Source organism: Doryrhamphus excisus, linkage group LG10 (assembly GCF_037039965.1).
Source record: "Doryrhamphus excisus strain RoL-2023G ecotype Guam linkage group LG10, RoL_Dexc_Guam_v1.1, whole genome shotgun sequence".
Lineage (NCBI taxonomy): Eukaryota > Metazoa > Chordata > Actinopteri > Syngnathiformes > Syngnathidae > Doryrhamphus > Doryrhamphus excisus.
The window spans coordinates 2,125,855-2,149,089 of NC_136366.1; the positions used below are offsets into that span (position 1 = coordinate 2,125,855).

Here is a 23,235-nt window from a genome sequence, read left to right on the forward strand (position 1 = left end):
TTGGAATGTGGGAGGAAACCGGAGTACCCGGCGAAAACCCACGCATGCACGGGGAGAACATGCAAACTCCACACAGAGATGGCCGAGGGTGGAATTGAACTTGGGTCTCCTAGCTGTGAGGCCTGCGCGCTAACCACCCGATTACCATGCAGCCCACCTTTTTCAAATATTCATTTTCGACCGCTTATCCAAGGGTTGCGGGGGTGCTGGAGCCTATCCCAGCTGTCTTCGAGCGAGAGGCGGGTTACAGCCTGGTCTGTTCGCCAGACATGGTCGAGGATGGAATTGAACTCGGGTCTCCTAGCTGTGAGGCATGCACGCTAACCACTCGTCCACCATGCAGCCCACCTTTGTCAAATATTCGTTCATTTATTCATGTTCTACCGCTTATCCTCACAACTCCACACAGAGATGGCCGAGGGGGGGGGGCATTTGAATACATTTAACACTAATTGTTGGAACACTACTTTTGTTCGGTAAGCTAATTGACCCTTGACCTGCATACACAAGTGAAGCCAATCATGAGAAAGGGTATCTAAAGGTCGCATCATCTCTGAATCAGAGTAGCAACATGGTAGCCTCAAAACAACTGTCAAATGACCTGAAAGCAAAGATTGTTCGACATCATGGTGTAGGGGAAGGATACAAAAGAAGCTAGCTCAGAGATTTCAGCTGTCAGGTTCCACTCTGTGGAACATAGCGATGAAATGGAAGAGCACAGACTCAGTTCTAGTTAAGGCCCGGAGTGGCAGGCCAAGAAAAATCTCGAAAAAAAATGGTGAGAACAGTAAAAGTCAACCCACAGACCAGCTCCAAAGACCTACAACATGACCTTGGTGCAGATGGCGTCACTGTGCATCGTTCAACTACTACGTTCGACGACTACACAAAAGCCATTTCAACATGTTTACGGGCCACGACCCATCCGCTAGGGAAATACGCAGACGTTCCTTCTCACGATGACAGCTTTTAAGTCACATTATCCGTGTTTAACATTAAACTCCGCTTTTATTCACCAATTCCGTGATTCCGTCCATGATTTTGTTAACGTGGAAATCATAGAGTCAGATATTGCCTAGGAACCACAGTCAATTTGAACTGTTCCTTTCTGTAAACAGTTAATCTCTTTTTAATCTCACACTGAATTTATTTGTACTGCCAGGTAAGAAAAAAAAAAAAAAAAAAAAAAAGAGCTTGGGGACGAAAACCGTTGCCGTCTGCTCATATGACCTCATGGTTACCGAGGTGACGGGGATTCCTGCTGCAAAGTGCGAATGCGATTGGGTAGGTCTGGAAAAGAGCACTTAAATGGGTCAAAGTAGTCAAGTGTCTCCACAGAGGAAGCTTGTGTGTGTATGTGTGTGTGTGTGTATGTGTGTGTGTGTGTGGTTGTGCATTTTAGCTGGAAGACAGAGCGAAGACAGTAAAAAGATTTTCCGTGCAGGGCAAAGCGGTCCAGCTTTCATCCCAGAAGCTGTCGTCTCTTCTGATGTTTTTCATTGAAATGTTTGTCTTCCATCGATTTTGTTGCGGTTGTGAATCATCACTCTCTCTTTCCCTTCTCTCCCGATGTGGATGTGGATGTGCTCCCGGTCGTCCTGCCGGGGACGATGGAGGCCGATACTGACCCCAAATGGCTGTACTGAGAAGTGCTCTACTGGCCCTTGAAACATCTCAGAGATGATGCAACATACTTTTCACAATGTAGACTATGTGAAGGAAGCGTTCCCGATTCTTATCTCTGTCTTCCTCTACATGAAATAATTATTCCGCATTTTTTTCCTTAAGAACACCGTTTAGTTCATTTAATAGAATTAAGAAATTGACCTTGATTAAAGAAATAGTACGATAATCCAGGACGGTTACTATGTTGGCTATGTTGGGTGTGCATGTTTTTGTAGACACGTCAGCACCCGTGCTTGGGTCAAAGTTGCTGTGTTAAAAGGGTAAGCGGTGTATGAGGGGGGGGGGAATAGGTACCGCAATGCAGGCCTTCACTCTGGCACTTCTAAATAAGGCATTGAGAGTGTGTGTGTGTGTGTGTGTGTGTGTGTGCCTGGCCTCCAACGCAGCGGAGCCGAGACACCCTATCCCTGCAAGATGACAAGTGTTACTGCAGCACGGCTCTTCACAATCACTCAGACACGTTCTCGCTCAAAGACCGTTTTTATACCAAACCCTAAAAAGTCACCCCCTGTTCGATTGCTTTGTATTTTCTATTGCATAAGTGAGTCGGACGGTGTTGCGGGTCTTACTTGAAGTTGTCAGGGTGTTGGCTGAGGGCCAGTTCCAAGGTGTCCAGGGCGTGGCGGTGTTGTTTCTGAGCACTGAGGAGAAGAGTCAGCAGGTGGAGGGAGTGTAAGTCATCCCCTTGGAGAGATAATGCCTCCTGCAGGGGCTCCATGGCTGCCGATACCTGCACACATATCCGTTATAGGAGGTCATTAAAGTCCCGTTTCCATTAAATGTACACTTCACTTTGCTACGGTATCGTTTAGAAGCGGGTGTGAAATATGAAATAACTGTACTCGGACACAGCTTGAAGGTCAGAGAGAAGAGGAGATGGTCAAGCTTTGTGACCTGGACCATCAACACAACATAAGTATAAAGTTCAAACAAATAAAAACAATGATGTGTGATACCGGTGAAAGTTGAGTGTGTTTAGTCCCTTCTTGTAGACAGTGTGCTTTGACGCTCTTAACACTTATCTATTGATGATGCAGCATCAGGACCAACTGGGGGTTCAGTATCATGCCCAAAAGGGCAAGACATGATCAGGGGAGTGCGGAGGATCGAACCTGCAACCTTCAGGTCGAGCCATGCCGCCCCTCCAAATATATCAGGGCCCGCAAAAGTATCGAGTTTGTGTTTATTCATCCTGCAGGCAATTGATTTATTGATTATCGTGACGTGTAGACGTCACAATGAACCAGCAGATGACCAGGGTTCAATTCCACCCTCTGCCATCTCTGTGTGGAGTTTTCTGTGTGTTCTCCCCGTGCATGCGTGGGTTTTCTCCGGGTACTCCGGTTTCCTCCCACATTCCAAAAACATGCTAGGTTAATTAGCGACTCCAAATTGTCCATAGGTATGAATGTGAGTGTGAATGGTTGTTTGTCTATATGTGCCCTGTGATTGGCTGGCCACCAGTCCAGGGTGTACCCCGCCTCTCGCAGGATAAGAGGATAAGCGGTAGAAATGTACCTAGCATGTTTTTGGAATGTGGGAGGAAACCGGAGTACCCGGAGAAAACCCACACATGCACGGGAAAAACATGCAACCTCCACACAGAGACGCCCGAAGGTGGAATTGACTCGGGTCTCCTAGCTGTGAGGCCTCCATGTTAACCGCTTGTCCGCCGTGCAGCCTTTATGTGCATTTAAATAACTTTCAATATGTGGGAGAATCGGCGGTCGAGAGGTTAGCGCGCAGACAGCTAGGAGACCAGGGTTCGATTCCACCCTCGGCCATCTCTGTGTGGAGTTTGCATGTTCTCCCTGTGCATGCGTGGGTTTTCTCCGGGTACTCCGGTTTCCTCCCACATTCCAAAAACATGCTAGGTTAATTCGCGACTCCAAATTGTCCATAGGTATGAATGTGAGTGTGAATGGTTGTTTGACTATATGTGCCCTGTGATTGGCTGGCCACCAGTCCAGGGTGTACTCCGCCTCTCGCACAAAGACAGCTGGGATAGGCTCCAGCACCCCCGCAATGAATGAATGAATGTGGGAGAATCACTGTAAGGACTCCCTGAATGACTTTCAAGAATGCCCATGAGCAAACATTGAGGTGTGTGTGTGTTCACCTGGCGTACGAGAGCTAGCTGGAGAGCCAGGCACATGGCAATGTGAGCATCCAGCGGGTCCAATGAGTGAGCCCTGCAGAGAAATAAGATGAAGCCATAAAAAAAAAACTGTGCCAAAAACTGCATTGCACTCCAACCAATTGTGCAGGTCTTTAAAACGAAAGGAAGACGTACTAAAATCAACAGCATGAGAAGTTACACAACATATGACTGGAGTAACCGGAACTTACTTTCTCAGAATCCGTAGTGATTTTTTGTTGTACTCGTTCCGATCTTCTTTCAGGGAGGCTGAGGATGAACGACAGAATCAGCAGGTTATTTACTTTACTGTTACCACATACAACACACATGTTGCTTCCATGTACATATATACTGTATTGGCACCCTCAATGACACAAATAGTCTCCCATTCGCTCTTCATGGAGGGTATAAGAGTATTTTGTTCATTATGATAATTTTGCAGAGCGAATGGAAAATGTGAATGTTGCTTGATATTAATAAAGTATCTACTTATCTATAACATCTCCCTACCGCAGCAAGAAACTTGTTTTTTTTTTTGATACACAGTAATTCAGTTTGAATTTTACGTCTTAAAAGGGTTGCGGGGGTGCTGGAGCCTACCCCAGCTGTCTTAGAGCGAGAGGCGGGGTACACCCTGGACTGGTGGCCAGCCAATCACAGGGCACATATAGACAAACAACCATTCACACTCACATTCATACCTATGGACAATTTGGAGTCGCTAATTAACCTAGCATGTTTTTGGAATGTGGGAGGAAATAATCACAATTTTTAAAAATAATCAATCCATAAATCAGGCTGTTTTGTGGTTCAACTCGCTGATATAATACTAATACTTCTCACTATCTCTTATTATGTCTACTATATTGGGTAATAGGAGTGAAAAGATGACTATAGGGGTGTTACTTCATGTCTAGAGGGCTCTAAAAATGTTAAGCCAATTTAGAAGGTGGCAAACAGATTTCTACATGTAATACTTCTTACTGTCTCTTATTATGTCGACTATATTGGGTAATAGGAGTGAAAAGGTGACTATAGGGGTGTTACTTCATGTCTAGAGGGCTCTAAAAATGTTAAAAAGCCAATTTAGAAGGTGGCAAACAGGTTTTCTACACGTAATACTTCTTACTGTCTCTTATTATGTCGACTATATTGGGTAATAGGAGTGTAAGGGTGACTATAGGGGTGTTATTTCATGTCTAGAGGGCTCTAAAAATGTTAAAAAGCTTATTTAGAAGGTGGTAAACAGGTTTTCTACACGTAATACTTCTTACTATCTCTTATGTCGACTATATTGGGTAATAGGAGTGTAAGGGTGACTATAGGGGTGTTATTTCATGTCTAGAGGGCTCTAAAAATGTTAAAAAGCTTATTTAGAAGGTGGTAAACAGGTTTTCTACACGTAATACTTCTTACTATCTCTTATTATGTCGACTATATTGGGTAATAGGAGTGTAAGGGTGACTATAGGGGTGTTATTTCATGTTTAGAGGGCTCTAGAAATGTTAAAAAGCTTATTTAGAAGGTGGTAAACAGATTTTCTACGCTTGGTACTTCTTACTATCTCTTATTATGTCGACTATATTGGGTAATAGGAGTGTAAGGGTGACTATAGGGGTGTTACTTCATGTCTAGAGGGCTCTAGAAATGTTAAAAAGCCTATTGCCTAAAGACCTACTGGAGAAAAACACTACTCAAAGATCCTCTATATGGCAGAAACACTTACAGTCAAAGATAAAAGGGTTGCGGGGGTGCTGGAGCCTATCCCAGCTGTCTTAGCGCGAGAGGCGGGGTACACCCTGGACTGGTGGCCAGCCAATCACAGGGCACATATAGACAAACAACCATTCACACTCACATTCATACCTATGGACAATTTGGAGTCGCTAATTAACCTAGCATGTTTTTGGAATGTGGGAGGAAATAATCACAATTTTTAAAAATTATCAATCCATAAATCAGGCTGTTTTGTGGTTAAATAAAAATAAATATTTCTAAAATCACAAATACTTCAACTCAATAATACTAATACTTCTCACTATCTCTTATTATGTCTACTATATTGGGTAATAGGAGTGAAAAGGTAACTATAGGGGTGCTACTTCATGTCTAGAGGGCTCTAAAAATGTTAAAAAGCCAATTTAGAAGGTGGCAAACAGGTTTTCTACACGTAATACTTCTTACTGTCTCTTATTATGTCGACTATATTGGGTAATAGGAGTGTAAGGGTGACTATAGGGGTGTTATTTCATGTTTAGAGGGCTCTAGAAATGTTAAAAAGCTTATTTAGAAGGTGGTAAACAGGTTTTCTACGCTTGGTACTTCTTACTATCTCTTATTATGTCGACTATATTGGGTAATAGGAGTGTAAGGGTGACTATAGGGGTGTTACTTCATGTCTAGAGGGCTCTAGAAATGTTAAAAAGCCTATTGCCTAAAGACCTACTGGAGAAAAACACTACTCAAAGATCCTCTATATGGCAGAAACACTTACAGTCAAAGATAAAAGGGTTGCGGGGGTGCTGGAGCCTATCCCAGCTGTCTTAGCGCGAGAGGCGGGGTACACCCTGGACTGGTGGCCAGCCAATCACAGGGCACATATAGACAAACAACCATTCACACTCACATTCATACCTATGGACAATTTGGAGTCGCTAATTAACCTAGCATGTATTTGGAATGTGGGAGGAAATAATCACAATTTTTAAAAAATAATCAATCCATAAATCAGGTTGTTTTGTGGTTCAACTCGCTGATATAATACTAATACTTCTCACTATCTCTTATTATGTCTACTATATTGGGTAATAGGAGTGAAAAGGTGACTATAGGGGTGTTACTTCATGTCTAGAGGGCTCTAAAAATGTTAAAAAGCCAATTTAGAAGGTGGCAAACAGGTTTTCTACACGTAATACTTCTTACTGTCTCTTATTATGTCGACTATATTGGGTAATAGGAGTGTAAGGGTGACTATAGGGGTGTTATTTCATGTCTAGAGGGCTCTAAAAATGTTAAAAAGCTTATTTAGAAGGTGGTAAACAGGTTCTCTACACGTAATACTTCTTACTATCTCTTATTATGTCGACTATATTGGGTAATAGGAGTGTAAGGGTGACTATAGGGGTGCTACTTCATGTTTAGAGGGCTCTAGAAATGTTAAAAAGCTTATTTAGAAGGTGGTAAACAGATTTTCTACGCTTGGTACTTCTTACTGTCTCTTATTATGTCGACTATATTGGGTAATAGGAGTGTAAGGGTGACTATAGGGGTGCTACTTCATGTTTAGAGGGCTCTAGAAATGTTAAAAAGCTTATTTAGAAGGTGGTAAACAGATTTTCTACGCTTGGTACTTCTTACTGTCTCTTATTATGTCGACTATATTGGGTAATAGGAGTGTAAAGGTGACTATAGGGGTGCTACTTCATGTCTAGAGGGCTCTAGAAATGTTAAAAAGCCTATTGCCTAAAGACCTACTGGAGAAAAACACTACTCAAAGATCCTCTACATGGCAGAAACACTTACAGTCAAAGATAAAAGGGTTGCGGGGGTGCTGGAGCCTATCCCAGCTGTCTTGGCGCGAGAGGCGGGGTACACCCTGGACTGGTGGCCAGCCAATCACAGGGCACATATAGACAAACAACCATTCACACTCACATTCATACCTATGGACAATTTGGAGTCGCTAATTAACCTAGCATGTTTTTGGAATGTGGGAGGAAATAATCACAATTTTTAAAAATTATCAATCCATAAATCAGGCTGTTTTGTGGTTAAATAAAAATAAATATTTCTAAAATCACAAATACTTCAACTCAATAATACTAATACTTCTCACTATCTCTTATTATGTCTACTATATTGGGTAATAGGAGTGAAAAGGTAACTATAGGGGTGCTACTTCATGTCTAGAGGGCTCTAAAAATGTTAAAAAGCCAATTTAGAAGGTGGTAAACAGGTTTTCTACACGTAATACTTCTTACTATCTCTTATTATGTCGACTATATTGGGTAATAGGAGTGTAAGGGTGACTATAGGGGTGTTATTTCATGTTTAGAGGGCTCTAGAAATGTTAAAAAGCTTATTTAGAAGGTGGTAACGCTACGCTTGGTTCTTACTGTCTCTTATTATGTCGACTATATTGGGTAATAGGAGTGTAAAGGTGACTATAGGGGTGCTACTTCATGTCTAGAGGGCTCTAGAAATGTTAAAAAGCCTATTGCCGAAAGATCTACTGGAGAAAAACACTACTCAAAGATCCTCTATATGGCAGAAACACTTACAGTCAAAGATAAAAGGGTTGCAGGGGTGCTGGAGCCTATCCCAGCTGTCTACGGGCGTGAGGCGGGGTATACCCACATTCATACAAACGGACAATTTAGAGTCGCCGTGTTTTTGGAATGTGGGAGGAAACCGGAGTACCCGGAGAAAACCCACGCATGCACGGGGAGAATATTCCCAATCAGAAATGTTTGTAGATTGTTACCATCCGAAGCCTGCAGACTGTAGGAGAGTCCCAAAGCTAGGTAGGCCCGAGGAAGAAATTCTCCAGCTCCTTCTCCCATCGACACAACGCTTTGGGACAAAGCCTCTGCTTCTGAGAACTGCGACACAAACACACAGTTAGCTCATGGAGCTAAGTGGCGATAAAGTGAAGTGTTAAGAACAAAGGAAGAGTCGGGATTAGGACCTCAGCACAAAACTGCTTTTCAGGAATCACACGGTGATGTCATAGGATCAGATTTTAAGTGCTGCGATTGCGGTGCTCTCCGGCACGCATCGACAGACCAAAACATTGGAAATTTTGTCAGCGGCGTCCAGACTCTCCAGTGCGTGTGGGATAATGGTGGCCCATTTACCTAATGCACCACCGTGCAATGACCATTGAGTCCCATTGTGATTAAGACCCTAAGCTCCTTACTGTCTCTCCGGCCGAGCATGATCTCCAGCTACTGCCAGATGTGCTCTCCATACTCACCCCTGTTAACTCGTCTTTTCTAATCCGGTCCTTTTCTCTGTATCTTTCTATCTCGCCCTTGTTCATTCTCTCTCTCTCTCTCTCTCTCGCCCATCCCAAAATGCCAGCGTGGATGTGACTTTCCGGAGCTTGTCTAGGTCACGAACAGCAGGACCGTGCAAGCTGCCCGGGATTCTGGCCACGTGCATCTGTCTGAATGTCTGCATGTCATGATAACCTTGGCAACACCAGGAATATGCCAACAACATGATGTGAAAAAGAATGAAAAATAGTGACCCTTTGAGTTTGTTCTTTGCAGGAATTCAAGTTCATAGCATTCACTTGTTGACTGTTTTTTTTTTTTTTACCCAGTGCAGCTGACTAATGCAAACTTTGGCAGCCAACAGCGGCAACGACGGGTCCTCCGGTCTCATCCTGGCACATTCTTTCAAAACAGACACGGCACCGACAACCTGAAACACACACACACACACGGTCAGTCATGTACAATGGACATTGACGAATGTGCAGATTTTGGGTAAAATGGAGCCTATTTAGCACTGGTGGTCCCGGACGTAACACTGTGAAAAGTGGGGATCTGCAATATATGCAACAGTCTGCCATCATGTAGCTGTAAAATACATCAATAATTAATAGGATCAGCATTGTTCAACCAATTTAACTAATATAATTAAACTACTATTAAAACTACTCATGATGTGATATATATATCACTATATTGACAGTTATTATGGTACCCATTATGTCATTGTATGGTCATATCGCCTCGTACTTTGGTACGTGACAAAAATAAAACAAAAAAAATTAAAAAAAAAAAAAAAACTTAAACGATATTGGGAAAGCAGGATGTGAACAAATGTAAAATAAAAATTTAAACTTTATAATTTAATAAGCTTTGCTTCTTCCTACTCCTTTTGGACACATGGGAACTGATTATGGGATGCACTCAATTGTAATCTGATGCATGTTCAAATGAAATAAAACCATTACCATAATTACTCAATAAATGTAGGCCAGGTCAATAATACATGATATGCAAATTACAGTCTGGCACTAAATAGAAGCGGAACTGACGACACTGACGGGCCCCTTCTCTTTCTTGGGATCAGGCTATTTCTAGAACCCTCATTGATCTGCAGTGTCACTTTTTTAGTGGAACCCAGATCAATTTTTTCTGTCTCACACACACACTGAAAAAGACAGAAACACAGAAGCAACAATTTTCCTAGTCATAACCTGTACTTATTCAAGTTATGTAAAAATGACAATGATGTTCTACACCATTTCCTAATCAAAATCAATATTCCAAGACAGTTGATGCAAATTATTTGAGCATTTAAGGAGAAATGACCTCACCTTCCCAGACGCCACGAGTGACAAGCCCAGCTGGTGCCAGAGGTGGAACTCGTTGAATGAAAACCTCATTGCTTGTTCCAGACACTGCAAGGATGAAGGACAGACTAGTGACAACACTTGTGATGACGTGTAAGTACCGGTAAAGGCATGCTCTGCGTACTTATGTCACAAAAGTCCTTTTAATAAGATTAGGATTATGAACCTCAACATTCCTTTTTGTCACATTTATAGGGTTGCTAAATCTGGCGGCTTCTCTGCTTTGGCATTTTTTTTCTTTCTTGAAATGAAATGTCAGTCACCGTCGCTACCCACTCTGCACTATTTCAATACATAATGATGTGATTGATGGGTGTGTGGATGAGGAGGAGAGCAAGGGAGTGCGGCTCAGCCAGATGTTGTCAGTCAGCGAGACAGCAGAATAGGTCCGTCTGATATTTTCATTTTCGCAGGAAAACTATTACAAACTCAATTGACAGCTCAAGGTGCGGAAAAAGAAAAAAAAAAACACGGGTGATCCTCGGTCTGACTCACGGTTTCATCTTATAAACAGCTTTAAATTCATCGCACAGCGACTAACACTTAAATGTTACACCTCAGAAATATTGAGACATGTATCAATACAAGTTTTAAATAAAAAAACATTTAAAAGTGTTCCCATAATGTATTTTGTTTGGGAAAGCTATTACTCAGAAAGCTATTAAAAAAAAACGTAAACTTTATTATGGAAAGCAGGAAGTGAACAAATGAAAGTTACTGATTGTAAAAGTAAACTGTATTATGGAAAGCAGGAAGTGAACAAATGGAACAGTTAGTGATTGTAAAAGTACCAGATGGAGGGGTAGGATTTAATAAGCTTTGCTTCTTCCTACTCCTTTTTGGACATGTGGAACTGTGAACTGATTATGTGATGCATTCAATTGTAATCTGATGCATGTTCAAATGAAATAAAACCATTACCACGCTTTTACATACAGAACAGAAAATGGCTGCAATGCTGCTTCTGTCCACCACAAGGAGCCAGAGGACCCAGAGCCCAAAGCAAAGAGAGGGAAGCTGACGTCATTGCAGTGCTCCAATTAATATGTTTCTCATACACAATGCCTTATGGGAAAACGTTAAAATGCCAACGTTTTTTTATTTTGCAGTCATAGTGGGACATGTTTGTATATTTGCATATACACCTTTTAAGTATTAAGTTGCTGTGTAATGAATTTAGTGCTGTTAAGTCAAGTGTTCTTTGAAAGAATCCCTTAGTAGAATTTGAGCAGCGTTTATGGTCATTGTGTTGTTGGAAGTCTCTTTGCCACCGATTCTTGAACACCGTTGGCAAGAATCTTCTGATACTGACTGGAGGGCCTGCCACTCCAGACCTTAACTAGAACCGAGTCTGCGGTCTTCCATTGCCTCACTATGTTCCTCAGAGTGGAACCTGAAAAATATGACCTAACTTTTTTGTATCCTTCCCCTAAACCATGATGTTGAACAATATTTGCTTTCCGGTCATTTGACAGTTGTTTTGAGGCTACCATGTTTCTACTCAGAGAAGATGCGACTTGCAATCAATCGGCCATTTTAAATACCCTTTCTCATGATTGGCTTCACTTGTGTATGCAGGTCAAAGGTCAATGAGCAAATTATGTATTCCAATAATTAGTATTAAAGGTATTCAAACCAATAAAACAAATTTTTGCACCTGCCTACTTTTATTTTTTCTGTAAATCCTCTAAACTTCATTTCACTTATACAGCAAGGGGTCGGGTTGAAAAAAAAATAATTGGATAGCGAATGAGTTAAAAAACAAATACAGAATATTATTAAATATTATATCCGGTTGATAGGGGGCGATCATTCAAATGTTTTGCTGCCCCTAACGCATTTCTCACTCATTTGCTCCACACCACCCAGACCAGCAGCATGGTGGCGAGTGCGTTTCACCCACCTCAGACAACATGGTGTACTGCCCCCTCCTGGCCATGCCAACAGTGAGCAAGTCGTACACCGAGACCGAATCCTGCATGGTGGCCTGGCGTGCCTCAGCCTGGTCTGGCTGCCGGCTGATGACCGCATCACCAGTGGCCTGTATGGACAAAAGATGTTTAGAGTGATAAAGAGTAGTAAATGTGTGTGTTTATGTCTCACCATGGACTCGGTGATGAGAAGCAGCAACACGGCCTCTTCCACTACGTCCTGGGGGCAGAAGCAACTGAATTGAAAACAAGAGACACAAACCACGATTGGGAGGCTGTCTTCATCTCGTCAACGCACGTATCGTGGACTTATTAAGGCTTCGCAGGCAGTGTGCCACTTTGCCCGGGGGTGTCATGTTTCGGACTCACCTGGTGTGTAATCCAACACAGACCATCCTTGGAGTATCATCTCACACTCATGCATGCACACACACACACACACACAGTATTGACCACTTTCTTCACCTTCCTTTTAGGGGACATGTTCACCAGATATCATTGGGATCTTTTAAAAGCAGCATGTCAGGCTGTGACTATGGCTGGAATGGGACATGCATTTGTAGTGGGATTTTAATAGGGAATGGTGACTTGCAATTCTCTATCAACACGCGAGGGGGCAGTGTTTCCCTGAGAATGAGCATGTTGACCTGCTACTCTATACCACCAAAAGTATTTGCTCACATATCAAACCAACTTTATTTGTAGAGCACTTTTTCTGCAAAGACATGCAACACAACGTGCTTTACAAAATTAAAAGGAAAAACAATTACTAAGAAAAGCACACACACATGGCATGGCACTGAGGATCAAGGAAACGCCACCTTTGGGGGGCCGTCCACACTGGGAGGAGCTAAAGGCCGTGCCATCGGGGGACCAGCACCCGGGCCTCCCTGACTCCGACAGACGGGCGGACCCCCACATCAAAGGGAGGAAACCCCCAGCCGGCCGGGTCGAAGGGACCCAAGGATGGCACCCCCTCAGCAGACCCGACACAGCCCCCAGTGTGGAGGACCCCCCCCGGAGGAAATACTGGAGTTAAAAGCTAAAGACTAAAAGCATAAAATAGGACTAAAAAGATAAAAAACTAAGAAAAGTTAAAAAATATTATTTAATATTATATTTTATGTATAAAAGCCTGATTAAAAAAATGTGTCTTTTTAAAAAATATCAACAGTCTCCGCAGTCCTGAGGCTCTCCGGCAGGCTGTTCCACAGGTGGGGGCCATAGGGGCTAAACTAGACTGGAGCAAAGTCCAGATTGTTGACTATTTGCAAAGTAGTTAGTAAATAAAGTTCATTCAAGTTTAAACCCCAAGGCCTTGCATTTAACATATTTCATCCACAAATGACTTTGCTGACTTTTCATCAAAATAGTCGTTACGCCAAACGGTGGTGTTGCTGCTGGATGTTCACAATATCTGATAAAAAAAAAAACAGGCAGTGAAACGTAAAGTTTAACAAAAGGTCTTCAAACCTGTCAGTGCTGTAACGCTGCGGTGGTTTGACTGTCGGGTAGAGCGCTTCTTTGGACGTGGCGGCGCCCTCTCGACGGAGCCAGGCGGAGGGTGGGGGGCCCAGAGGGGGCCAGTAGCCGTCTTCACTCACCGAGCTCAGCAGCACCTCTGCTAGCTTTCTTGCTGCAGCCTGGAGATCCACCCACAAAGTGTTAATAGTCGACTTTTTGAAGTACCCGGTTAAAACAAGGGTGTCCCCAAAGGGCACCCCAGGGACCACTTCAAGCCCGCAGTTTTTTTTTTTTTTAAATTGGCATGCAAATTTCATTTGTGGATCTTTTCACCACATTTTGAATGCATGCTTTAAAGTATCATATTACAAAGTGACACAACTCACCTTCCTGAAACCCTGAGAGGCTCGTGACTCCACCACCCGCATCACCCGACGTAGCTGGTGAGCACCCTGCGCCAAATGACTGACAAACACGCAAAGCAGGCACATGTCAGTATTAGGTCCACTTTTTGGTAATGGTAATGGTTTGATTTCATTTGAACATGCATCAGATTACAATTGAGTGCATCCCATAATCAGTTCCCAGTTCCACATGTCCAAAAGGAGTAGGAAGAAGCAAAGCTTATTAAATCCTACCCCTCCATCTGGTACTTTTACAATCAGTAACTGTTACATTTGTTCACTTCCTGCTTTCAATAATACAGTTTAAGTTTTTTTTTTTAAATAGCTTTCTGAGTAATAGCATTCTCAAACAAAACACATTATGGGAACACTTTTAAATGTTTTTTTTATTTAAAACTTGTATTGATACATGTCTCAATATTTCTGAGGAGTAACATTTAAGTGTTAGTCGCTGTGCGATGAAGTTAAAGCTGTTTATTTGTTCACTTCCTGCTTTCCATAATACAGTTTAAGTTTTTTTTTGTTTGTTTTTTTTATGTACCTCGTACCGAAGTAGGAGGTGATATGAGCATCCAATGCCATAATGGGTACCATAGTAAGTGTCAATATAGTGATATATATAGCACATCATGACTGGTTCAAGACTCTTCATCCTTGTATTTAGCAAACATCAACTGCTTGTATTGTTTCTTGAATTGGCTCATCGTTGTGCATTGTTTGATTTCCTTACTCAATCCATTCCATAGTTTGATTCCACATACTGAAATGCTATGGCTAGCATAAAGTAGTCCTAGCATAGAAGTGTTTCAAATTTATACACACAGAAAAAGGAACCACAGAGGAGCGGATGTGAAAAAGACGAATACGTACAGTTTCACACAACATGATTCCTACCCTAATTGAAACATTTTGAGTGATGTGAATTAAGTTTTTCGTAATCAATTATGTAATCAATATCCAAATGCAGTGCATATGATTCATTTTCAAAATGTAAAGAATAATTTAAATGGCAGGTATTACAATTTCAAGTATTACATTTCTGGGGATCACAATACTTGAAAATATGAGCTGGAAGCCTCATATTACAAATATACAAACATAAGCTGCTCCTGAGTCCTAGTACACAACTTTGTTTCAATTCATGAACTAAACTACATGTGATATTGATAATCAATAGGACCTGTGATGCATAACTGCTTGTTCATACACATGACTACAATCCTGTAATATACCTGGCATTTTGTGAGTATATCTATAAGAATTGTTGCTGGTTTGAAGGGTAGTGATGATTAACATATTATTAAACATATTATTTAATCATTATTTATATTCTTGTAAGTATTCTGTCTTTGCAGCATTTTGCCCAAAACCTTATCAGGGAAACACTGAATATTCAGAGAATGCTCCAACCACAGTGAGTATGTGTAGTTTTACTGGACTCACCCTCTGTGCAGCAAACACAAGTAAGCGCTCTGCAGGGCCGCCTGCAGAAAGAAACCCAAGTCCATGTCCGCAGGTGCAGAAAGCAGAGTGACTTTGGCTGCCTTATTGTGGGGCGTTGTTACCACCTGCAAATTATTATTATTATTATTATTATTATTATTATTGACAGTCAGGCTACACTTTCACACACATGAAGCCCACATTCTAAAATACTGTTGACGCAACGTCAATGAAACATTCTATCCGAGCTTACTGTGTACTTTTAGCACACATTTGGGAGCTTTTAGTGACATTTATGCATGAAAGTCAATTTTACATCAGTAAGAGTTTGTGTATCAGATGTTTTGGCCATTTTTATGCATGAAAATGCTTAATTTAGGCAACAATAAGCATATTTTAAACAAATAATAGGCCATATTCAGCCACTCAACAGTGATGATTTCTTTTTTTTTATTTATTTTGAAAAATCTAGTGAAAAACCGATTGAAGTTGACAAATTCAATGTGTAAAGTGGAGATGCAAAGTCCAAACTTGGAAATAATCCCACATAATGTACATACTGAGCCAGCAAGCTTGCGTGGACCACATTATTGGGAGCACAATGTTGTGAGGAGCACCTTATCAAGCTCCTGCAGGTAGGACAGCGCAGCATCGCAAGCTTTGAGGTAACAGGAAAGACTCTCTTCCTCCCGCTCTAGCAGACGGACGCGAGACACTGAAGAAAGTGCCTGGTGGTCCAGAGACAACCCTGGAACACAGAGACACCAGGGTCACGAATCGAACAAGAGGAAACAAGAAAAACATTGACAGTCGTTGATCATTCCTTCTGCAACACAAGCATTCTGATGGAGGACCGTGCTGTATCTGTCCATAGGACATTTGGGATGGAAGTACTGGGACACACAGGAGAGACAACACACATGCAGTAACCTGGGACCTCATATAGACACTGAACATACCTTGGAAATGAATATAGCTGCACTCAAATGCGTTTTTAATTCATTAAAAAAAAGGCAATGGATTTTTGCGTCCACTAGATGTCGCCAAATACTAACAGCTACAAAACAACCCACGTCATATTAAAGCAGGGGCGTCCAAACTGTCCAAACATTTTCCATGGTGGGCTTGACACTAAAAATTAAAAGACGTAAACGTCACTTTGACATTTTGTAAAGCAACACATGCGGATATGCTAAGACGTTATATACATTTATGTTACATTTACGTTACATCCTGGCTTCGGCGTTGAGATGCGAACCCGGTATGCAGGTAAAAAGTTTCCTTTCTCGTAATTATGGCTGTTTTTGTTATCATGCAGCTGCGTGGAAAGCTGCAACAAACGATTCAACGGCAAACTGACCACAACTGAACTTAATAGAAGAAGAACACAAATTAGCAACAGGTGCGAGTGGGGAAAAAAAGGAAAAAAACAAAGCAAGCGGTCACAATCCAGGATATAAACAGGAAGCGCTACAAAAATAAGGGCATGAAACAGGAAGTGAGGCATAACATTGGAAATAAACTAGGTTAGGTTACCTCATGGATCTCAGTTTGTGATATAAAACTTTTAGAAGGTTTTCTTCTTAATATTTTGACTTTTTTGTCATAAAAATTACAGCTGTTTTTCCATTCCTGCTGTTCCAGCTTATATACCTTTTTTTGTTCAATCTGTTCTTTTAAACCATGATAGGTGTAAATAAAGTACACAGAATAACATATATCGCAGAATATCACAGTGTACTTCATTCACAGAGCCCTGTGTGGATAATCTTGTTATCACCAAAATCATCATCATTTATTTCAGCCAATGTTTCCTGATGAGCAGATGTGACTTCCTGCAGGTTGAAATACAATTATGTCAATATTTTAATTCCAGCTTGGTTCCTTGGAAAAGCCTCTAATGATTTTAAGGTGGACTAATGGAGACACGGTGGATGACAATGTTCCTGTACTGCAGCAATAATAAGGGAATCATATTTGGGTGGTGATGTCCATTTGCAACTTTGTGCAACATTGCAAGGCCGCACGGTGCTTGGGTGGTTAGCATATTGGCCACACAGTCAGGAGATAATTAATTAATTTTATTTATTTTTATGAAATTAAAATTAAAATTAAAATTAAAATTAAAATTAAAATTAAAATTAAAATTAAAATTAAAATTAAAATTAAAATTAAAATTAAAATTAAAATTAAAATTAAAATTAAAATTAAAATTAAAATTAAAATTAAAATTAAAATTAAAATTCACACTGTACATCAATTCAGATTGTTTTACTTTCAGTCAGTGTGTTTTTTCCAAATGCAACCCAGGCCACTTTTGTATGTGGATATTAATCCAATATGGATCCGAATGTTCGGGTGTCATATAGCCGACCTATACGTCATCAAAAGGTACGCGCAGACGTAGGCCAAAGTTGCTCTTGGCAACCAAAAATTATTTTATAAATCAGTCAAGTGTCAATCAAGCGGCCCACATCAGTGCGTGACATCAGTGTTTTGTGCGCATGCGTGTCACTTCCTGGTCGTATTGCGTTTACATCTGATACAAAAGTCACATTTTTTCGGTATTACAGTAATCCCTCGTCACTTCCCGCTTTAAAAATTCAAGCGGCTCACATTTTTTCAAAAATGACATTCATAATCATGCTGTTTTATGGTTGAATATGGCCTGTTGGCTTTAACATTTATGAATATTTATGAAATTAATTGCAAGCATAAAAATAGCGAATTGAAGAAAAATACAAATATGGTAAGCCCTCATTTATTACAGTTAATTGGTTCCTAATAAAGAAAATATTTTCATAGTTAGAGCATAGGCGACCTCTTTATGACTTTGTAAATAGATTTTTTTTACCATTATTAGAACCCTCCAGGCATGGAATAACACCCCTATAGTCGTCACCAGAATGTCATGTAACAGAATGTTATAACTCTCATGCCCCCCCTACCCAACAACACACCACAGATACATCGCAGCCCTGTGGGGAATACTGTACGCCATAATTATCAGTTCAGCACGTGCTCATATTCTGCTATGTTTTGCTCTCTACCTTTCGATCCGCTCACATATTTTTCAACGGATGATGCGAGACGTCAACAACGAATAACGACGATCATTCGAATCCCTTGGCAGCCTGGTAGTACCTTTAATGATGAAGGCCTCAGCCAGCAGGCGGAGGTGGTAGGTAGGTTGGTCGTCACGTGTAAGCTCCTCCAGTCCCACCCTGGCACACATTCCCTGGGCATCGCGGTGGCGCCCCTGCACATAGTGCACTTTGGCCATCAGCAGCAGAGCCTCGTTCAAGTACCGGGGCTGGAGAAGAAGAAGAAGAGGAAGAGGAGGAAAAAGTGTGCACGATGCTTCTTCGGTTTGTGTCACACTATGCAAGCGCACCCTAGCGCGACGTTTGACTGACCGTGAGGCGGCCTCGGCTTAGGATGGTGTTGAGGTAGCTTTTGGCTCGGCATAATCTGGGTTGCGTCTTGTCCATCAAAGGTGTGGAGTGCCGTAAAAGGTCCATATTTTCTTGCAAGCACTCTTCTAGAAGTGCCTCGGCCAATAGCAGCGTCCCGTAATCATCTGGGGGCGGGATTTGGAAACACCGACACAACTTCAAAGAAAACATTGACACAGTCCGAGTTGTTGAAGCTCATGGTTCTCTTATGTCACAGGGCACAAGTGTGTTTAAACGCTACTGTCCTAACATTAAATCACAATATTGTATACAGTTTACACAGACGCTAGAGACGCTAGAGAGGGCTATGCGTCATATTTTCCAAAACACTCAATTCAAGCCCTGTTTAGCTTTTGTTGTGCGCTCTGATGTGTTTAAGTCCAGAAGTGTTTAAGTCTGTTTGTTTGTTTTCATTTCAACATAACAGACTTTCCTATATCGGGAATAATATTGATCACAATAGATGGAAATATGAGCTGGAAACATTATATTACAAATATACAACATAAGGTGGCCCGAAATATTTCAGTATTGAACACACATATATATATTATATGTGTCATTGGATGGTCATATCACCTCGTACTTCGGTGCGTGACAAAAAATTTAAAAAAATTTAAAAAATATAAAAACTTTAAAAACTTATTAAAAATTAATAACATTAATTAATGTTTTATATAAGTTATTTAATGATAGGATTAATTAATTAATTAATTAAAATTTTGAACAATTAAAAAACAAAAAAAATTAAAACAATAATAAAATTAATTAAAAAATGTAAATAATAATAAAAAAATTATACAAATTAATAAAAATTAATAAAATTAATAAAATTAATAAATAAAATTAATTTGCTAAATACAAGGATGAAGAGTCTTGAACCAGTCATGATGTGCTATATATATCACTATATTGACACTTACTATGGTACCCATTATGGCATTGGATGCTCATATCACCTCCTACTTTGGTATGGGACTAAAAATTTAAATTAAAATTAAAAAAATGATTTAAAAAAAATTAAAAACTTAACTTAGATTAGAAAGGCAGGAAGTGAACAAATGTAACAGTTACTGATTGTAAAAGCACCAGATGGAGGGGTAGGATTTAATAAGCTTTGCTTCTTCCTACTCCTTTTGGACATGTGGAACTGGGAACTGATTATGGGATGCACTCAATTGTAATCTGATGCATGTTCAAATGAAATCAAACCATATCATACCAATATCAGGTGTATTTGTTCCAGAGTGAAAATGTCATAACTTCCTAGTGGGTCAGTCAGCTGGTTTGTCAAGAGGACAAAGTCCAACTTGAGTACATACTGGTTACACAAATATCTGTACTATTATTATCACATCCTAATGTCGGTGCTTTTAACTGAATTCTGATACTATATATACAGTTTTTATAGTTGGTGTTGAAAACATTTCTCATTATTTCAAGATATGAGTTAACCGGTACGTACTAAAGTATATCTACAGTACAGAACCGGTGTAGCGAACTCACCGTCTTCGTGCATGCGTGCCGCCTGCATGTGTTCGATGATGGGGGGGATCCTGTCCCACTGACACTCGGCCCGGTACCGATCCAGCTCCGCTTCCAGCCGCAGCTGGGTGAACGACACCCGGGATGCCATGGCCGCTCTGTCCCGATGCTGACTGTACTCTCCGGACACGATGGGAGTGACTGCAGACTTACAGGACAAATTCATATGTCATCTTTGGAGTGTGCGCGCGCGTATGTGTGTGTGGTGCGTTTATGATCATCGGTCACTTTAAACACGTGCCTGTGGAACAGTGCTAGCAGTTACTGACAGTTAGTACATTGAGTTGATACACTTCACCTTAGCGGTAGTGGAGCGGAACTCGAACTCATGCTAATCTTCAGTTAGCGCATTAAGGGATCAAGTGGAGCTGAGGAAAGAGCAATGTAACATTTCCTGTGTTTCATAAACAACGCAAATAAACTACTGTGCCTTCGAAGCGTGTGTATGAATTGTGAACACAAGAATATAAAAAAAACACCAAAAAAAGTTCAGTTATGTCTTGATTTATCGGGCCAGACTCAGCATATTCGCAGGCCGGCTGAGGCGTCAGGGAAAGGTCAAACTAACAAATGATAAAGCTGAGTAAAAGTGCTGAAGTGCAAAATAAACCGCTAGAGACACAAATCCAACTATATCCATTGGGATTGTCCTAAGTCACAGCACTGGGTTTGAACAAACACGCACTACTTTAACAGTCAGCTATCGTACGACATCAAATAAAACCTCAAGTCTTCTGAAAAGCGATTTAGCAGCGTCATTTTCTCTCTGGAAACTGGACATTTTGGCCTCAAGTGAAACCACCTCTTCTTCTGTCAGAGAGGATGCGCCCCCTGCTGGCGGCCACAGTCAACACCTGCTCGTGCACCTTTCCTCCACTGTTGTACGGCAACACCACTTGGACAAAATACATGTCCAATTTCCGCCTAAATGTGCCCATAATCATATAATACGGCCAAAAAGCACAAATACATTAAATATTCATCGGTGAGATTGAAACACTCACTTTCTTATATGTATCTATGTGGAAAATAAATAAAAATGTACTGTTGTTGTGATGTAAATCGTGGAACTCAGGAATTTGATAATTAGCATGCTTACATGTGATTTATAATGGAATTTATACAATAAAGCTCCTATATTTTAATATCACATGTACATGTAGAGCATTTGATGAGTAAAACTTATATTCAAAATCATTTGACTTTATTTTATTGAAATCACATCATGGGAAAACATTACATTACATGGAAAAAAATGTGCAATATGTAATTGGTACTTTCTAACAAACACATTTCTATGTATCACAAGTTCAGACATTCTGGTCTACATTTACATGAACATAAAGTGACTTACCGAGCTAAAAAGCGTTAAAGTGCGAAATAAAAACATCAAATATAGGCTATAGAATATAGAATACACTGTTAGGTGCAATAAGGTGCAGTTATATGCACGTTCAAGTTCCCATTCTGTGCACAACAACCTACACGAGTCTTCCAGAGGAAGCTGGACTTGACCGAGATGTTTCTTCATCAAGTGTATTCAAATAGCATAAACACATCAATGAGTACTGGAGATAAAATACACAATAAATCATAGAAATAATAGAATATTATTCAATAAAGAATATTTATTTTGCACTCATTCAGCATCACTCCAACAAACAACACGATTTTAGTATAGAAATCACAGCTTGTAATGATTCATCTTGGGAGGTGCAGCACGGTGGTTGAGTGGTTAGCATGGGTCAGACCAATCAGGATCAGACCAGGGTGCCCTCCGCCTCTCGCCCAAAGTCAGCTGGGGTAGGCTCCCTACACCTGACAGGTGAACAATGAAGTTAGATCAAATGTGCTTTTGTTATCATTGGCTGTAAAAAAAAAACAAATCTAGAAAAAATAAGGAACACTTACATCCAAACGGGTGTACTTCGTCAACACCACGCCCGTACCCGACCCCACTCTGAAAATACAAGACATGTGATTGGGTCGTTGCTGGTCATCACCATGGCAACCTTGGTATATCCATGTACACGTGCTTACTCGTAAGGAATTTCCCCACTGATCCCCATCGTCAACCTGCAAAGTCATTTCATTGGGTCAATGACATTTTTTAATTATATTTAATATAATATTTATTACTAATATTCAAAATTATTCAAGAAATATATTCTGTAAATATTTCATTTTGTGTATTAATAGAATGTAACCATTTCAGTTTTTGAATTCAACTGCTGATATAGTCGATATTCTAATTAATTGAGATGCATCTGTGAGTGTGCACTGTACATACTGTAATTAGATTAATTAATTAAGTTAATTAGGTTAAGCAGCATCACAGCCTTTTTTAGCTGATTGCTAATAAAATATGATTCCTATGATGTCATTCCTATCCTGCTCACAACCTCTAGAGGGAAGAGTTCTATCTTATTTGGGAATATTTGTTTTTTTGTTGTTGAAAAAACAGACGATACTCACAAGTCTACACTTGCTGTCCGGGTTTTCTGTGAAGAGAGGATGAAGAGTAAGTTTTTTTAAAAAGTACTTTGTGGCGCCTCAAGGTAAAAGGCACACTTACAATGTACCATGTGGTAACCAGGGCAACAGCCAGCATCACCAGAGCCAGGGGTGTCACAATGGAAGCCGCCAAAACTCCTCGATTTGTCTTCTTCTCCTAGCATGGAAGATACCAAAACAGTTCACAGGAACACAGCAGACACTTATTTTATTTTATGTTATTTTATTTTATTTTATTTTATTTTTTATTGTTTATTTTTTATTTTATATTTTATATTTTATATTT

At 40.6% G+C, this 23,235-nt stretch overlaps 1 protein-coding gene and 1 long non-coding RNA gene across 10 annotated transcripts in view; both read right to left on the reverse strand.

Moving 5' to 3' along the window:
• Nucleotides 1-23,235, reverse strand: part of ttc7a (tetratricopeptide repeat domain 7A) — a 56,002-nt gene that overhangs the window by 21,660 nt on the left and 11,107 nt on the right. The window contains exons 1-16 of one of the 9 annotated variants that reach the window (XM_058064001.2): nucleotides 21,160-21,292; nucleotides 20,397-20,583; nucleotides 18,852-19,015; nucleotides 18,580-18,748; nucleotides 16,053-16,183; nucleotides 15,436-15,560; nucleotides 13,975-14,053; nucleotides 13,598-13,767; nucleotides 12,297-12,360; nucleotides 12,097-12,234; nucleotides 10,158-10,241; nucleotides 9,149-9,253; nucleotides 8,310-8,427; nucleotides 4,036-4,093; nucleotides 3,806-3,878; nucleotides 2,256-2,416 (exon numbers count right to left, since the gene is read on the reverse strand). In XM_058064001.2, coding sequence (XP_057919984.2) covers nucleotides 2,256-2,416; nucleotides 3,806-3,878; nucleotides 4,036-4,093; nucleotides 8,310-8,427; nucleotides 9,149-9,253; nucleotides 10,158-10,241; nucleotides 12,097-12,234; nucleotides 12,297-12,360; nucleotides 13,598-13,767; nucleotides 13,975-14,053; nucleotides 15,436-15,560; nucleotides 16,053-16,183; nucleotides 18,580-18,748; nucleotides 18,852-19,015; nucleotides 20,397-20,583; nucleotides 21,160-21,216 — 1,883 coding nt within the window. In that variant the 5' untranslated portion in view covers nucleotides 21,217-21,292. Of the gene's footprint in view, nucleotides 1-2,255; nucleotides 2,417-3,805; nucleotides 3,879-4,035; nucleotides 4,094-8,309; nucleotides 8,428-9,148; nucleotides 9,254-10,157; nucleotides 10,242-12,096; nucleotides 12,235-12,296; nucleotides 12,361-13,597; nucleotides 13,768-13,974; nucleotides 14,054-15,435; nucleotides 15,561-16,052; nucleotides 16,184-16,394; nucleotides 16,412-16,643; nucleotides 16,812-18,579; nucleotides 18,749-18,851; nucleotides 19,016-20,396; nucleotides 20,584-20,733; nucleotides 20,906-21,159; nucleotides 21,293-23,235 lie in introns of those variants that run through there. The other 8 variants (XM_078793832.1, XM_058064002.2, XM_058064008.2 and 5 more) reach the window with 8 other exon arrangements.
• Nucleotides 22,187-23,158, reverse strand: LOC131117899 (uncharacterized). Its single transcript, XR_013629324.1, has 5 exons — nucleotides 23,011-23,158; nucleotides 22,911-22,936; nucleotides 22,476-22,511; nucleotides 22,347-22,395; nucleotides 22,187-22,253 (listed from the first exon to the last, which is right to left on the reverse strand). It is a non-coding gene; the product is annotated as an uncharacterized LOC131117899 (long non-coding RNA).